Source organism: Capsella rubella, unplaced genomic scaffold (assembly GCF_000375325.1).
Source record: "Capsella rubella cultivar Monte Gargano unplaced genomic scaffold, Caprub1_0 scaffold_5, whole genome shotgun sequence".
NCBI lineage: Eukaryota > Viridiplantae > Streptophyta > Magnoliopsida > Brassicales > Brassicaceae > Capsella > Capsella rubella.
Window position 1 is genome coordinate 5,583,450 of NW_006238919.1, and position 12,522 is coordinate 5,595,971.

At 34.8% G+C, this 12,522-nt stretch overlaps 4 protein-coding genes and 1 pseudogene across 4 annotated transcripts; 3 read left to right on the top strand and 2 right to left on the bottom strand.

Annotated features, from left to right (window-relative positions):
- Positions 1 to 438: 438 nt before the first annotated feature.
- Positions 439 to 2,306, top strand: LOC17885865 (leucine-rich repeat protein 2). The gene is made up of 6 exons (XM_006291756.2): positions 439 to 785; positions 1,141 to 1,212; positions 1,362 to 1,505; positions 1,634 to 1,705; positions 1,788 to 1,859; positions 1,945 to 2,306. Exons 1-6 carry the CDS (start codon positions 559 to 561, stop codon positions 2,015 to 2,017), a joined length of 660 nt encoding a protein of 219 aa, XP_006291818.1. The 5' UTR covers positions 439 to 558; the 3' UTR covers positions 2,018 to 2,306.
- A 152-nt stretch (positions 2,307 to 2,458) lies between these two features.
- Positions 2,459 to 4,090, bottom strand: LOC111830624 (annotated as a pseudogene).
- Positions 4,091 to 4,220: 130 nt separating this feature from the next.
- Positions 4,221 to 5,974, top strand: LOC17884686 (probable E3 ubiquitin-protein ligase ARI10). Its single transcript, XM_023783109.1, has 5 exons — positions 4,221 to 4,244; positions 4,410 to 4,417; positions 4,531 to 4,879; positions 4,954 to 5,684; positions 5,799 to 5,974. Exons 1-5 carry the CDS (start codon positions 4,221 to 4,223, stop codon positions 5,956 to 5,958), a joined length of 1,272 nt encoding a protein of 423 aa, XP_023638877.1. The 3' UTR covers positions 5,959 to 5,974.
- Positions 5,975 to 7,626: 1,652 nt separating this feature from the next.
- LOC17885081 (probable peptide/nitrate transporter At3g43790) lies at positions 7,627 to 11,267 on the top strand. The gene is made up of 17 exons (XM_023782991.1): positions 7,627 to 7,799; positions 7,900 to 7,940; positions 8,023 to 8,083; positions 8,271 to 8,373; positions 8,457 to 8,559; positions 8,665 to 8,718; positions 8,794 to 8,856; positions 8,959 to 9,008; positions 9,101 to 9,176; positions 9,370 to 9,549; positions 9,791 to 9,878; positions 10,015 to 10,100; positions 10,197 to 10,304; positions 10,400 to 10,444; positions 10,570 to 10,658; positions 10,845 to 10,888; positions 11,142 to 11,267. The coding sequence occupies exons 1-17, from the start codon at positions 7,655 to 7,657 to the stop codon at positions 11,228 to 11,230; spliced, it is 1,425 nt and encodes a 474-aa protein (XP_023638759.1). The 5' UTR covers positions 7,627 to 7,654; the 3' UTR covers positions 11,231 to 11,267.
- A 499-nt stretch (positions 11,268 to 11,766) lies between these two features.
- On the bottom strand, positions 11,767 to 12,522 carry LOC17887368 (protein CDI). Its single transcript, XM_023783110.1, has one exon. The coding sequence runs from the start codon at positions 12,520 to 12,522 to the stop codon at positions 11,767 to 11,769; it is 756 nt and encodes a 251-aa protein (XP_023638878.1).

Genomic DNA, 12,522 nt, shown 5'->3' on the forward strand with positions numbered 1-12,522 from the left:
ATTGTTTATAAATATTCCGTAGATAATATTCGCCAAAACTGACTGATATAGTTGTTAATAAAAAATTACTCATACAACTTGGTTAAAGTCTTCTGTTTTGACCCAGAGAAAGTAACGTATTTGACCATTAAGTATGAAAAATCTAAATCAATACAATATTATCTATATTTAAAATATTTTTCTTATTGGTAGTAAGTAATATAAGAATTTAAACTATCAAAATACATGCCACTCTCTTAAAATACTACAAACTTAAATTTTACTTATTTATATGTTTTTTCCCACAAGTAAATTTCAAAATTTTTTGAAAAATTTGAGCACTGAGAAAATCAGAATTCAGAATGATTATTTTAAAAATGAATAAAAACAAAAACAAAAAAAGACAGAACTAAAACTCAATTAAAAATAAGTAGAAAAAATAAAGTACAATTCAGACCAAAGCCTAGTTTTAGTTCTCTTTATTCTTCCTTCAGACCAGAGAAGAAACAACTTGTAAAAAGGGTTTGAATAAGTCAAGATCACGACCAAACCCTAGTTTTTGTCTCCGGCAACGAAGTAATGGTGGCGAGAAACAGTCGACGGGAGCTCTTCTTTGCAGCTTCCCTGATCCTAACCTTAGCTTTACTTCGTCTATCGGAATCAAATTCCGAAGGCGACGCTCTTCACTCGCTTCGCCAAAGCTTGTCAGATCCAGACCATGTTCTTCAAAGCTGGGATCCAACTCTTGTTAATCCTTGTACTTGGTTTCATGTCACTTGTAATCAGCACAGCCAAGTCACTCGATTGTAAGATTAAGATCCTCTCTCTCTCTCTATCTATCTTTGTAGCTCACCTTATGATTCGATGATACTTGAGTTCATTTCTTGTGGAATCTGACCATTAAAGGATCTTAATAGAATCTTTAATTGTAATCTTGATTTGATTTGAGAACATTACTCTCTGTTTTGTCTTTGGATGTGGTTTCTTGAATTGGATTCTTTAAGATTCATAATGAGTAATGACATGACATTTGTGGTAGCTACAGAATCATTATTGTAATGACATGACATGACTTTCTTGTTTAACTTCACTTCCTCTGTTCAATAATTTACACATTTGATGTTCTGAAGATTTAACATTGATTCCATTTGTTGTTGGCAGGGATTTGGGGAATTCAAACTTATCTGGACATCTTGTAGCTGAACTTGGGAAGCTTGAACATTTACAATATCTGTATGTAATCACCACTCTCTTTCAACATTTTTGATTATTTCCGAAGAATTAACTTGTACTAATGCAAAAAAGTTCACATTATGTGATTGGTCATGTATTTAGATATATTGTGTAAGTTTAACTTTTTTGTTCTCTACTAATTGATACAGTGAACTCTACAAAAACAAGATTCAAGGAAGTATACCTTCTGAACTTGGGAATCTGAAGAGTTTGATCAGTTTGGATCTGTACAGCAACAATCTCACCGGGAAGATTCCGTCTTCTTTGGGGAAATTGAAGTCACTCGTCTTTTTGTAAGTTTTGTGTTATTAGTAGTTGTTGCATACATTAGTAAGTAGTTGTTACTTGTTTAGTCTTTTTTTTTCTTTTCCTTTCTCTCTTTGTGGTATGAATTTCTAAAGTAACTTTCTCGACATGACAGGCGGCTTAACGAAAACCAATTGACCGGTCCAATTCCTAGAGAGCTATCCGCTGTTTCGAGCCTCAAAGTTGTGTAAGTTCAGTTACTCCAGCACTGTACCACTTCTGTTTGCTCATCATTGTGCCACTTGATATAAATATGGTTTCTTTGGCAGTGATGTATCAAGCAATGATTTGTGTGGAACAATCCCTGTAGAAGGACCTTTTGAACACATTCCTATGCAAAAGTAAGTTCTTTATTTTTCTTACATAACCAACAATTTCCCTTAACACAAGTTTGTTCTCTAACGCAAAAACCACCCATTGGTACAGCTTTGAGAACAACCTGAGATTGGAAGGACCAGAACTACTAGGTCTTGCGAGCTACGACACCAATTGCACTTGAAGAATCTATGAAAAGAAGAATGAAGATGACCTTGTAAGAACTGTGCACCAATTTATAACATATATATATAAGTAAGTAACTCTGCACCAAGTGTTTGTAAATCTATATAGTGCCTTGTTTCATGTTAAAAATACATGAGAGGCTTCAAAGACTGAAGGAAACATGCAGTGTTGTATTATTGTATTGGTAGATGGTAACTTGGGAGTGTATTGGTGTGTTGGTAGATTGTAACTTGAATGAGTTGTTATACATTCTAAAATATGTGTAATTGGTTTTGGATTTTGCAGTATTTAGCTATATGTATAATATTCAGTTATGCAATGCCTAATAATTAAACATCACGTAATACAAATATATAATATCAATAGTTCAATACAATAAAGACAAAATAAAACTCTTGCTTGTCACATCAGTTGTTTTGTGTTGGTAGGAAACACAAAGCTAAAACAGAAAATATACATTCTTTGAGGTAAGTTCACTCTCATCGGTTGTAATCTCTCTTTGTGATAACTCAATTGCTTCTTCAATGAGTTTACTGATGTTTGAGCCATGGCGTGGTAAAGCAACTGTGCCAGAGAATATGTCAAAGTTCTCAAGGTCAGATGTGGTCTTGAAGACATTCTCTATTTCATGTTTCATCTCAAGGTTTTGGAAAGTCTTGATTGTTTTAGAATTAGCTTTCATCATCGCGATGGTTAGCTCTATTGCAAACCTCCTGATTCTTGGAACCTTTGGATTTGGTTGTTCATACCTCTTGAGAATATTAACTAGTGCCTCGGCTAGTTCTTCCTCGCTTACTCTCGCTTCTTTAAACAACCATCTCTGTTCTTGGGGACTCATTTATCTTGAAAATATGTGGTGCTAATCCCACCATAACTTCTTGAGTTTTGCTCCCTTTAGACAGTATTGCTTTAAGAACCTGCATTGACATGAGATGTCATTAGTGATGAATGGTGATGACTGATGATGGTTCATTGGTTCATGAATCTATCAGTTTTTCTCCTGGATCAAGAACAGGAGGACTTACTGTTTCACCTGCAGATGAAATAGTATCCTTATATTGTTTATTGAACAGATCAGAAGCTGTATTCTACCGAACCAATGGGTTGTTCGATGCCTCAACGAGTCCCTGAAGAACATTTGATCTCAAGATCCGTTGGCAATTGCTTTTACTTTCTTGAGCCAATATAGATATAGTCTCACCAGCAGAGACTCTCACAGTCTCACACCACTTTGATTCTCTGAAAACTCTTTGTTCAAGAATAGGCAGAGAAGTCCCTTTAGAACCTCGCCAGTATCGCCAATTTTCTCGGTTTCACCTTCTTCTAATGCAAGAAATATCAAGATCTCTGCTCCGAGCTTCTACAGTTCAGGTTGCCTCTTTCCAGCAACCTTTTCTCAGTATAAGTCAAGTCAATGATCTTTGATATCAACCTTTTTATTTTCCCAATCTTCTCACTGCTGTTATCATGATGGTGAGCTAGCCTTTTCAAAATCAATAATCCAAGATTGTTCAACGTCCATATATTATATGCGGCTTGATAAGAATCTCTCGTGCTCTCTAACAGAGAAGATATCGACTCAATCGCTCCCAAGATGCCTACAACTCTCAGAGAGTTTTGCTTCTTACTTGCTGATCTTGAGAGAATCTCTCCAGGTAATGTAACCCTCACGTCTTCTTGATTCTTGTTTCTCCAATAATTCAACATCTCTACTAAACTTTCTATGATCTTCATGTCCATCCCAATCTTATGTAGAGTATCAGCCGTATAGTCTTGATTGGCTGAAAATATACAAAGAATCTGTACTCCAGTGAGCTGCTCATCAAGAGTATTCGACACCAAAAGCTCCATGGCAAAAAACACCATATCCATCTTCAATCTGTCATTTATGCTCCCATTTAGGCATCGTAGAAGAATCTTGTCACCGAGCCTATGCCAAATCTCTCGAGACATATATATATTCCCAATAAACTTTTCCAACAAGAAAGAGAAATAGAAGAGCCTCAACGAGCACTAGGGAGTAGAAGATTGTCAAAGCATAATGAAGATTAGTAACAAACCAAAAGTCCATAGTCTCTAAACTAACAGCGAATCCACCAAGAATAACAACCGTGGCCCATACGGATACTAAAGATCCCAACCACAAAAACAATCTATGATTAAGAACAGATTCAAAACTCAAAATTACTATTAAATTACTAATGGAAGAAGATAGAATCTTGAAAGTAAAAAATCCCAACACAAAATTACTATTAAATTACTAAAGATCCCAACACACACATATATATGACGATGATAATAATTATCATTTAATTATCCATATTACCTAAAGTAAAAAATATATATATGTATATATTTGTATCTTAATATAGTTTTCCTATTTTTAATAGGGTTCAGGGTTGTTTATAGGTTTTTTTTTTTCCGTTTTCAAGTTTAGATTTTCAATAGGTTCTTGATTTTTAACTAAATTATACATTATGTCCTCTTCTCACAAGTATAAATAAAATATAGATATGGTAGAATCTTCATAGACAACTCTCATAACAAAGCTATAGAGGAAGAAGGCACTCTTGAGCGAGCACATGACCTAAAACCCTCACCATCCGATTCCGACATGTACATGCTTTACTTCAAGGGTTTGGTTTGCAAGGAAACGACAGAGTTATTGGTGGGATTTGGTGTAGCAATTTTAGACCAAGACGAGAATCTCTTGTTTCAGATGAAGGGACCTCTTCATGGCTCGGGCATTACAGATTTGGAGGCTGAGCTTATAGCATTGAAGCGCGGTTTAACCGAGGCCGTGAGTATGGGGATAAATCATCTCTCAATCTGTTGTGATCATGATCAAATTTTCGAATTGGTAAGTGTTTACTTGGCTGTTAAGTTACACATGATTAAATTACATTATTTGATTCCTGTTTTTAATACATATAGGTCATGGGAAGATCTGCACCAGAGGTAAATAATATAGCCTTGTTAGTGGATGATGTGCAACGCATCAGACAACAACTTAAGTCTGTCATACCTGTTTTGGTGACTGACCAGAATCATCAAGCCAGTTTTGTTACTAAACTTGCAATGGAAGCAATAGATTATGAAATCAGCATACGTAGGTCTATGACTTGCAGCATCTGTTTCAATAACAATTTCAAAGCTGAGGATATATTTTCAAGTTTCTTATGCAGTCATCGGTTCTGCAAGAAATGTGTTAAACGATATATAGAAGTTAAGCTACTCGAAGGAGGTGTACCGCGATGTCCTTATTATCAATGCGAGTCTATGCTAACTCTTAGTAGTTGTGCGAGTCTTGTGATCACACCAAGACTACAAGAGATGTGGGAAGAAAGGATCAAAGAGGAATCAGTCCCTATGGCGGATAGAGTTTACTGTCCGAACACTAACTGCTCGAGTTTAATGTCGAAAACCGAGCTTTCTAAATCTATCAAACAAGGTTGTGTCAAATGTACTATGCCATTTTGCATCAATTGCAAAGTTCCATGGCACGATAACATGTCATGCAACGAGTACAAGAGATTAATGGGTACGAATCTTACAACAGAAGATAAAAAACTAAATCTTCTAGCAAATCGGATGATGTGGCGTCAATGTGGAAAATGCAAACACATGATCGAACGTTCAGAAGGATGCATCCATGTAACATGCAGGTTTCGTAACCACACTACAATTATCTTATAAATCGCATTAATATATCTAATAATCTGATTATGTACTTCGTAATGTGTTCATATATATATATATATTTGGTTTGATATGTATAGATGTGGTTACTCGTTTTGCTATACATGTGGAGCTGAATGGACAACAAGAAGAGGTTGCTCTCATAAAGAAGAGATGGATGGAGATTTGTGTTGTGATGCAATTATGTGCGTTTTAATTGTCGCTATAGTTATTTCTCTCATTGTGCGTTATGTACATTGATCAAATAAACCGGTTTTGGAGATCTTCATCGATATATACATTTTTGAAGTACATTTTGTGCTAATTTTTTCTTTTTTTGTTATCCGATTTTCCAAAAACTCATTTCTCTAAAACACTTTCAAACTGATTTCATTAAGATTAATTGTGTCATTAAGGTAATTTGGTTCGGTTCAAAATTTATTTTTACAACCCGATATGTATTGATTCCTTTTATAAACTAATCGAACATATTCTACTTCTTCTATTCTAGCTTCATTTTGCGCCAATTTTAAAAAAAATTCATGGAAAAAACGATTTATCAAGTTTAATTGTGAACAATTAATCATTAAAGAATTTTTTCAAATTGTTTTGTATGGATGTAAAATCATATTCCTAAAAAACTATTCTACAACAAATGCATCAAGAAAACTGATATTTTCCAATTTGATTAAGAAATTATTCAATTTAATTGGAACTAAATATTATGTGTTTGAAACCAGTAGTAGCATAATCCGCCTTCATGATCTGATAAACTCGTCAATCTGCTAAGCCGATTTTGAACACTCTTGTTGATCAGGTCTACTCATTTTATTTTTAAAACATAAAAATCTTCAATATGTTTTTGAAAAATCTCCATCTTCCAATGATTTGTTTTTGGCAATTTCACCTTTTAAATAAAAATATTTACTAAGATAGAAAAGTGGTATATGTCAATTTTTATTGGCTTTGTATATTTTTTTTTAATATCATTTTTGTGAGTATTTAATTGAAATGTTTTGTGATTATGATTATTTTTATAAAAATTAAATAAAATTTTCTCATTTGTAAACTACTAGTATTACTACTAGTTTTGTTTTGTTTCTAAGCAAAAGCTTCGTTTTGTTTGAAGATATGCTAGTCTTCTTTGTTTGCAGTTGGCTCTTCTCATTGTTGTGGTTTGCTGTGGTTGATAGCTTTATTGATCAGTTATCGTGCTTGGTTGAATTCGATTTTTTCGAGAGGTTAGGCTTCGCTACTTGTCTTTGCTTTGCAGATCAATTTAGATCTGATTACGCTTAAAAGACATCTATCTAGACGTTATGGGACACTGTAGTTGTCGTCGTCATATCTACAAGCGTATTCGAGTCTTGCTAGCCGGGTTAAGAAGTCTTTGGTTATGATTTTAACAGATTGGCTCTCACATTGATAGAAGGTGGTTGATGTTATCATCGGATTGGCTGTAGGCATCCTTGGTAAATCTCTTCTACAAGTTCTTCAGAAGAAAAGCTTTTCTTGCTTTTTGAGACTAGTGTGTTTTGTATGGTTTTAGGCTTGTTGCTTTTGTTTTTAGTTTAAGAGTTCTTCTTCTTTCGGATTATCTCTTATGTTTTGTTGTTTTTTTCTCTTGATTTCGCTTTATTTTTCTTGTTTGGGCTTTAGATTCCGAAGACATTTTTATCTTCCGCCAACTTTCGCTGTATTTCGCATTGTATCCTTCCTTGTTTCTATAATATATATTACCAGACGACCACAAAAAAAACAAAACTAGTAGTATCAGTACCACTTGGATTAAACAAACAACAACATCCACCCACTAAGATATTTTGGTTCTTTAGAATCTTTTCAGCTTTTCTTGACCCCTTTAAGAATATAAACTTTACTAAAACATATTTACATGAAAAATGTTATCAATCACCGGATTATTATAACACTTCTCCGACTCGGTGGTTCCAATACCATGGCCGATGATGATGATTCACGAACCAACCTGTTAGAGAAGAACGAAGCTTGTCCTGGCTGTATCATTGATCAAACTAAGCAACAGCAACAAGGCATCCCTTACTTACACCTCTCTTTCATCTGGCTTGTCTCACTTTGCACTGGTTAACAATTATTTCACTTTTAGGAATTTTTACAAACACTTGCTTGCAAAGTGATTCATACTCATGTCTATAACTTTTTTTTTTGTGTGGGTTATTTCAGCTTTACCAATATCTTCTCTGTTTCCATATCTTTATTTCATGGTAAGTTTTTAGTTTAACACTTTCAAAATTGTTTCTTTTGGACTAGTTTGGTTTGTGTAATGTACAAATGTGTTTGTGGCAGATCAGAGACTTTGGTATTGCTAAACAAGAAGAAGATATTGGTTTCTATGCTGGTTTTGTTGGTAATTTTTATTCTTGTCTTAAATCTATTTGTTGTTGTTGCTTGAGTACTAATCTTGGAAGCTTTCTTGATGTTTCTTGAGTACTAGTCTTAGGCTATTTGTTATTGCTTGATCAATAATCTTGGAAGATTCTTGATGTTTCTTGATGTTTCTTGATGTTCTTGATGTTTCTTGATAACTTTGTTAGGATCATCATTCATGATTGGAAGAGCTTTGACATCTATCTTCTGGGGGAAGTTAGCCGATCGATATGGTCGCAAACCGATTATTCTTATTGGGACTTTCTCAGTGTACAGATTCATCAGAGTTTAGATTATTCATTTTTTTTCTTGTTTGCAGAGTTTTTCTTTATCAGCTGTTTGATTCTTTTCAGGATCATATTCAATACTCTCTTTGGTCTAAGCACAAGTTTCTGGCTTGCAATTTCCTTTAGATTTCTTCTTGGCTGTTTCAATTGTTTACTTGGAGTTATAAGGGTATGTCTTAGTCCTTTGAAGGATCATCGTAAGTGTAAGGTTTCTTCGGTTTGCTATGTTGCATTTACTAAAGGTGGATTCTATTGTTCTTTTACCATGTTTCAGGCATATGCTTCAGAAGTTGTTAGTGAAGAGTATAACGCTCTTAGTCTTTCTGTTGTAAGGCTTTTATCTAGTTTTTTTTCGAAACATCGCTATTGCCGCCAATTTTTACTTTATCTTGTATTTTCTCAGGTAAGTACATCGAGAGGTATAGGATTGATACTAGGTCCTGCTATTGGAGGCTATCTTGCTCAGGTACACACACTTGACTCTAGAATCGGATTAGTAAACATATCGAAAAATCGACTTTTCTGTTCTGCTTAGCTGACTTGGTTTCTGTTTTCATGTTTTGTTTAGCCTGCAGAGAAGTACCCAAATATATTTTCTCAGAGTTCAATTTTTGGGAGGTAGTATATTTACTATTTCTTTCTCCATCCATTTTCCAAAATGCTAGCAATATTAGTTTCCTCAATAGGTGCTTGATGTTGTGCTATAACAGGTTACCATATTTTCTACCGAGCTTAGTTATATCAGTCTATGCTACTGGGGTTTTCATTGCTTGCTGGTGGCTTCCTGTGAGTATGATAAATAAGATAATGTACTTTGTTATAAAGTCTTTGCAATGCTGTGATCATAAAATGAGTTCTTTTGAAGTTCCAGAGCTATAGTGTGTTGTATGACTTAACCATATTATGATATAAATGAAGCTAAGACTGAAAATGTTAACTCACAACAATAGGCTTATAATCTCTTTATAACTATATGTAGGAAACACTACATACCCGTTGTGGAATTGCACGCGGAAGACTAAATGATGATGAAAGCAGAGGAGAAGGACTTGATGACCAGAAGATAATTAGTAAGCCTAGTCTTCTGAGGAATCTTCCATTGATGGCTATCATCATTGTATATTGTGTTTTCTCCCTTCAAGAGATAGCTTACTCAGAGGTAAGATATATAGTTACAATTCTATTACCAAAAACTCATTTGATTATCTTAAATTGTAGCTTTTTGGTTGGTTCTTTACTAGGACATAGTTAGTTTTATAGGTTCTCCTCTTTCAAACATTCGTATACGGCTTTAAGATATCGATAATTTTGGTGCTCTGTCGAGAGTATCAGTAAAGTTTTTATGTTTTTGAGAGGAAATTTTGTTTATGTGTATACCCTTTTCTTGATACCTTTGCAAGATCTTCTCACTCTGGGCAGTTAGTGATAGAAGCTATGGAGGATTGAGTTTCTCATCCCAAGATGTTGGCCAAGTTTTAGCTATATCAGGTCTATATCAAGATCTTCTTTAACTTACATGGTCTATGTTAGTATATAGTTTTACAACTCTGTTTCTTTCGTTTGTTATTGTCTATCCATATCTCCCCTTGGATGTTCCTCATGATTTGAGTTACCATATTTTTAGGACTTGGGCTTCTATTGTTTCAACTTCTAGTATACCCACCGTTAAAGAAGGCCATGGGACTTCTTGTGCTGATACGCCTTTCCGCGGTAAAACCTGTGGTTGAAGTTTCTTGATTTGTGAATGATGGCTCTTTGGTTTGTTATAGTGAGTCTTGCTGATTTTTTTTACATTGTGATGTTCAGGTATTGTTAATACCGCTGCTTTCTTGTTACCCCTATATAGCTTTGCTTTCAGGGATGACTCTACATTTGGTGATAAATTGTGCATCTATCTTGAAAAACGCTTTGTCTGTGAGTTCTTGTTATAACCCTTAGGCTTTTTGTGCTTAATATCTCCTTATTGAACAATAAGCAAGATTTGAGATAAGTTTCTGTGATATGTGTAGATCTCTCTAGTCACTGGACTGTTTATAATGCTGAACAAGGCTGTGGTATGGTTCTTGTGCCTTGTGTATTGGTGCACCCTTTTCTTTACCTTTATAGCTATCGATGTTTTGATATCGGTGACTTCATCTGCCGAGGCTTATGCTTATTTTTCTTTGGTATGACATCTCAGCCTCAGAATCAGAGAGGTGCTGCTAATGGCATTTCTATGACTGCAATGTCTGTTTTCAAATCATTTGGCCCTGCAGGTGGAGGTGCCTTGTAAGTATTCTTGGAAATTTCGATATCTTTATGTAACACTATAGCAGAAAAAAACACACTCACATTCTTGCAAATACTAGTAACAAGTACTAGATATATTATACAAGCTTCAACGTTGTTCTTCTTGAACTACTGTTATTGTATTTTGCTAATTCTCATTTCTCCTTTGTTTTGTTAACTCTGCAGATTCTCATGGGCGCAAAAGAGACAAGACGCGTCTTTCCTTCCAGGTGAAAATTTGGCACCCAAGTATTAGCGATAAATATCTCACATTGGAAATTGAGTAGGATCATAACTAGTATATAAGATATATGAGTCTCCACTCATAGCCAATTAGTTTTAAGTTGGAAGCCCGTAATCTAATACCAAGTTCATGTTAACTTAAAAACATTATAGCCGTGTTGAAAAACCCGCGGATCATCATCGAATATTTCATCCGAAAAGACGGTGTTTTAATCTCTCTTTGAACACTTACACACGCAGGTGATGAGATGGTGTTCTTGGTGTTGAACTTGGTACAGCTCGTAGGATTGATTCTAACGTTCATACCTTACATTTCCCAAATCCAGTAAGAGGTAAAATTTTATTCACTACTCTTTCTCCTTATAGTGAGGTTGACATGTGAAAATTCATTACAAATTAAATTATTGTGTTTCTCTATGATTTGGCACCACAAGAATGATCAACAATGTTAAAATGTTTATATGTAATACACTTTACTAATTGTTCATTCAAACTCAAGGTATTATATATCTATCTAGTCAAAACGTATGATTCATGTTGTAGGTAACGGTCAAGTCAATATATATGTATGAGAATTCATCTTAATAGAGACTAATAAAAACCTAATTACTTAGGTTGTACAAAGGTACTTACATGTACAACATCAGATTGCTTAATTTAAGAGCAATTCCAAAATCAAATACAAGTAAACAAACAAACAAACAAATAGCTTATTATATACCATAATGACCTTATTAGTATTATTGTTGTGAATGATTTGACGAACTCAATGAAATAAAACTCTCACAATTCTAAGGAGACAAAGCCAAAATGTAACAACATATATATAGTAACATACCTCTTCTTCTTCTTACTTCTTTCTTTTCTAATTTGCGCTATCGCCTTCTTTCTTGTTCTCTTTGTTGTACTCTTCCAATTCATTAAGCCAAAGATCCGCAAACTCGCAATCCTTGCAAGCATCAAACCAAGGCCCTCCTCGAGTATAATGAACCGCCTTAGGCTGAGTGGTTGGATCATTCTCAACAACACTATTGTGCCCTTCAAGAAAGTTCCAAACAAAAGGAATAGACCCAATATCTTCATCCTCAAGCCACTGGAACCTATGGAGAAAGGCACCTGTCTGAGTATTAACAACTTCAGGTGTCAAGGTCTTGTTCTTAGGATGTCCACAATTGTAAAGAACCATAGAAGACCAGTTCTTCCTCGGGTAAACAGTTTGAACCGCGCCATCCATCTTACTTGTCTCCTTAGGTGTGTAATCATTTTGAACACACATGATTGCATATTCATCATTGATCAAATCAGTGAGTTCTTTAATATCAGCAAGGTAGAGGAAATCGCAATCGATGAACATAGCCCAACCTTGGTAATCTGATAAATGAGGAGTCAAGAAACGAGAGAAAGAGAACTCAGTGCTCTCTAGCTGACCTGTTTCTCTCCAATACAAACCTTTCTTTCTAAGATCTTGTTGAACTATTGGTATGATCTCAACAGGTATTGAAGATCTTTTGGTGATTGAGTGATGACAGACTTTGTAAGCAAGATCTTCTCGTGCATCGTAACCTATAAAGATCCTGAAAGGTTTCTTCTCTGACAAGTCATTAGTATTGTTCATTGTCAT